This window comes from Sander lucioperca, chromosome 14, assembly GCF_008315115.2.
Source record: "Sander lucioperca isolate FBNREF2018 chromosome 14, SLUC_FBN_1.2, whole genome shotgun sequence".
NCBI lineage: Eukaryota > Metazoa > Chordata > Actinopteri > Perciformes > Percidae > Sander > Sander lucioperca.
In genome coordinates, this window is record NC_050186.1 from 19481892 (window position 1) to 19486836 (window position 4945).

The window sequence follows — 4945 nt, forward strand, 5'->3', positions numbered from 1 at the left end:
AAGCAATTTTATATTAGTTTAATAATCAGTTATTAATTGCATTTGTTGTTTTGTTGTTTTTTATGTTTAAATACATGTGCAGAAATTAAGGTTAATCTAATGAAATGTGTGTGTGTGTGTGTGTGTGTGTGTGTGTGTGTGTGTGTGTGTGTGTGTGTGTGTGTGTGTGTGTGTGTGTGCGTGCGTGCGTGCGTGCGTGCGTGCGTGTGTCGGCAGCTGAGTCCCGTTAGGAGGAGTCAGTGTCGCGGGTTATGTGAAGAGTCGCTCTGTGCTCTCACTGGCTGCTGAGCCTCTAATGTGTGAGGAGCCCGTTCACAGGTCGGACTGCCGGGACCGATCACCGGTCTGTAGGCGGCTGAAGAGCTCAGAGTGCGGACACGCAGCTGCACAGAGCCGGGAGAAGTCAGAGGAGACTGTGCGCTCGGATCTAAGAGATGGAATGCATTGAAAGGACTCAGACACTCTGAAAGTTTGCATTTCAGACATGGAGACACAAACGACAAGACAATTACTCACAACAAAGTCAGCCCTCATTCTCGCCTGAGGTTTGAGGTGCAGCAGAGGATGACACCTGCCTCCCTCCTGGCGAGGACCGACGCGTTGTTCCACACTTCAACATCTTTGAAAAAGAGTAGCTCAAAGCTTTTGCAAGAGTGACTTTCTGCCTCTAGTTCTGCAGACAGATCAGTATCCTGCTCGCTGCCGTATCTAGTTATCGGCTGTGGCTGCAGAAACAACGCATTTGTTTTGCTTTCCTTTAGATCTTTGCTCCATCGCGGACTGCGGCAAAAAGAATCATCTCGTACCCGGACATCTCATACACACAGGTGAGCATCAGAGCAGTTCTGAGGAGGACAGTGATGGAGATACATGTTAAGATTAATGTTGTAATCATTTTAATCTTAAATAGGAACGTTTATTATCTTTTTATTTCTAATAATTATCTTATTACAGAAGTAAATAATGTGCGTAAAAAGCATACAATGTGTTCTTTACGCACTATTTACCATCTTCGTTTAGTCATTCAGAGAAAAACTGGAGTCCTTTTAATAGTTTTTAATCCAGGCTGTTTGTTAAACCCTTGAAACCTGGCTGTACCCATTTATTTCCCCTTAAAGGTTTAAGTAAATTGTCTTACTCCACTGTTCGTGAGAATGCGTTGCAGTAGGCTGTCACACATGTATAAAACACAGCTGAATGCAAATATCAATGTTTTTACAACATTTTATGCACATTTGCCCAAATATTCATCCTGACAGGTTTGGTATCTTTGGAAACTTTGGGATCTCCTCAACTGAATATCAGAAAGGAATTTAGAATTAGAATCAGAAAGGAATTTAGTGCCACAATAGTTACCTTACATGGAATTTGACTTGGTGATTGGTGCATACATACAGAAACAAACAAAATAAACATGAATAATAATAAAGAATAACTACAGAAACCGAAACAAATATATACAAAATAGCTGTTTAAGTAGTTTAAGCAGGAACTGTAAGTATAAAGTTAAGTGGGTTTTTAATCATGTTTGTCTGCACAGCATAAGCTTGTAATGGCTGGGGAGGTAGTGAAGAGGTTTCTGTCACTTTACACTTACAGTATATGGCCCATATGGATTTATAATTGGAATTGGAGTTATTACTTTACTGTCCATTTGTTTAAATTCTCTCTTCCTGTGTTTTAATGTTGCAGGTCTCTGCAGCCACAGTCATTTAAACTATGTTCAGCTCACATTGAAATGTCTGCACTCATCTCTTCATGCTGTTTCCTTGTTGAGAGTTCTCATCTGCTGGATAAAAAGAAATAAAAGAGAGCTTTGCTTCAAACACGTCTCCTATAGGCTACACAATAGCAGTAAGGCAGTATATCTGTAGAGCACTGACTCACCATGGGCACTGTACTATCACTGTCACCCGGCTCTCGGAAATCAGGCTACTATGACGACCGACCTGGCTCGCTCAGCCACTACCCGAGCATCAGCAGCCGCTCTCTCAACAGCCAGAAAGACCGCGGGCTGAAGAGGGGACAGTCTATCTTCCTCCCGGCGCTCACCTGGAAGCGACTGGTGGCTTCAACAAAGAAGAAGGGCAACTCCAAGAAAGGCTCCGGCGGTCAAGTGGCTCTCGGAGACCCTCTCAACAACAACAACAACATCAACATCTACCAAAAGGACCCCCTGTTGCACCTCAACCGCGAGAATGTGAAGAAGTCACTGTCATGTGCCAACCTGTCCAGCTACGAGGGCCCAGCAGGATTGGGTCTGGGGCTCGGCTACGGCCTGGGGATGGGCCAAGGGCACGGATTTGGCTACAGCAAGTCCCAACAGCTCTCCTCTGTGAAAAAAGTTCCCCAAGGGACGGTGACTTCGTCCCCGAAGCGCGTCATCGTCCAGGCGTCCACCAGCGAGCTCCTGCGCTGCCTGGGGGAGTTCTTGTGCTGTCGCTGCTACCGCCTGAAGCATCTGTCTCCGGCCGACCCGGTGCTGTGGCTGCGGGCTGTGGATCGCTCACTGCTGCTGCAGGGCTGGCAGGACCAGGCCTTCGTCACGCCGGCAAATGTGGTCTTCGTCTACATGCTGTGCCGTGACGTTGTGGATGGCGACCTTGTGGCGTCAGAGCACGAGCTGCAAGCCATCCTGCTCACCTGCCTCTACCTGTCCTACTCCTACATGGGCAACGAGATCTCGTACCCGCTCAAGCCCTTCCTGGTTGAGGTGGGTAAGGAGGCCTTCTGGGACCGTTGCCTCGCCATCATCGATGCCACCAGCTCCAAGATGCTGCGCATCAATGCAGACCCACACTTTTTCACACAAGTATTTGCTGAACTTAAGAGTGAAGGCGGCTGCAGCCCGCAGGACTATAGTCGGGTGCTGGATCGATGAGAGGAAGTTTGCTGACCGCATGCCTTTTCGTACACTCATGCACACAGACACACACATTTGTCTCGTACAGATTCCTCTCCCCTTTCCTTCCTCTGCTGCCTTGCAGGAGCAATGAAGGACTATCTTCACAGAGTTATGTCGACATATTTAATGATTCCATCGGTGTTTGTTGCCATTGTCCCATCCATCCACAGATATAAATATGGAATTAAACCCCCCCCCCCCCCCTCAAGATAATTGGCTAACAAAGGCTCACAGTTGTGTTTTTGTCCTGGAATATCCACTTTTTTACTTGAATTGAGGAACCATTTGGTCCTCCTGTCCTATCTGACTCCATGTGTCTGGTCCCAGTCGTCCCAGCTGCCACTCTGGATCCGCACAGCCAGGCCTCCCAGCATCCTCACCCACCTCTCTGAATGTGATCAGTCAGTGTGTACAGGACAAGAAGATGCCATCATCACTCTACAAAATACCACCAAGGATTTTCACTGGTTATATTCTAAACGTAGAGTGGCTTCACAGAAGAATTAAACAGACAGTATAATCCACCGAGGCCAAGTTATATTTTCCATGACAACACAAGGAGACATGTTGACATCCGCTGCTGGCTAAGCACCATGTGCCAGCAGTGCAAACTGACTCAGACTGATGGGAACAGCTGAGAGGTCCATGTTAGGTCCTGCTGTGCGCTGTGAAATCAGTAAAGCAAAACGACCAGGCAGTGTTTTGTGGAGCCTTTTGAGGGTCTTCGGGCCTGAGGGGACAGTTGCTGTTTTTTTGTTTTTTTTTTACTCACTCGAACCTGCCTCTGTGTTTCTATTTTATCTCATCTCAGGAGAGTGTACTGGTGGAAGCAGAATTTAAGATTGACGTGTGAGTGAATGCATGGCCATGTGTGTATATGTAGGCATTGTGCAGTGCACAGCAGCCAGGGTTATCAGCTGTTTACTCCATCCTTTTGTTCCCTGCATCTTGTTGACAGGGCACCCACAGGCCGTGGTATTAATGAGATTAGCAGATTACTGCAGCCCCTCCCCTCTCTCAACCTCTGCCCCCATTGTCCACTCGGCAGCCCTGCAACGCTTCAGTGGCTAATCCAGGCCAAACTGGACCATGCTGGACTGTAAACACACACGCAAATGTACACACATTTAAATACCCTGTTGCATGCACTTTATTCCCCTCGGTGCATGAAAGAAACGCTGTGTGACACACATGTGCAGCTCAGAGTCCAAGGCCAAGGCAGTGAAGCTCTCTGCTGTTGTGGTTGAAGGGTTTTGTTGTTGTTGCTTCTGAATTTGTCCCACTTTCTCATCACTCACCTGCGCATCCTCATCTGCCATCAAGATGCTTGTTTTCCCTCTACTCTCGTCTCTTGCTAGATTATTCCCTTGAATGAACCATTGGCATTTGTGCTTCAATGCCTTCAATCTCTATTTCCCATGCATTTTAATGTGTGTTGCAAGAGACGGTCACAGATGAGCCCAAGGTTCATCGTTACTATTACGCTGGGATTTTATTTCCCTGGACGTCCAAAAGTAGTTTAGATTCCTGCTGCAAGAGGTCACCAAAGTTTACAGTTCATGTTTCGAGGCTGATAGCTCCAAAATAATGGATACAAAATTGTGGGACTGCATAAATTAGCTGCTAATTACGCACCAGAGTGGCTTAAAAAGACAATAAACAGCTAAACTACAAAGGATATGGGATGCAAATGTTTTTTATACCTGTTCAAAACAGATACATTTACTAATTTCTGGGTATTAAAACAAAAAGGGTGAACCCCCCAGGTTTACAGTAAGATGATTTGGTTCAGGAAGCTGCTTCAAACCTAAAAACATGGATGCTTGACTTCCACCAAGATGTGTTGGCCACAATAGCTTGTGGCAAAGTCTTAACCTAATTGTGTTGGAGTATCTGGAGGTTTTCCACTCCCCTCCTCCATGTGGCAGTCACTCTTGCACACTTTGCTGTAACGCTACAGTATATACTCCCAACTCCACAAGGTCATATTATAAACAAGCATCCTCTGTAAGATCCGACCTTTGCACACATGCAAACAAA

General features: G+C 46.3%; 1 protein-coding gene across 1 annotated transcript; it reads left to right on the forward strand.

Moving 5' to 3' along the window:
• Positions 1 to 260: 260 nt before the first annotated feature.
• On the forward strand, positions 261 to 4484 carry si:dkeyp-92c9.2 (uncharacterized protein LOC571482 homolog). The gene is made up of 2 exons (XM_031295800.2): positions 261 to 827; positions 1693 to 4484. The coding sequence occupies exon 2, from the start codon at positions 1889 to 1891 to the stop codon at positions 2879 to 2881; it is 993 nt and encodes a 330-aa protein (XP_031151660.1). The 5' UTR covers positions 261 to 827; positions 1693 to 1888; the 3' UTR covers positions 2882 to 4484.
• Positions 4485 to 4945: the final 461 nt, after the last annotated feature.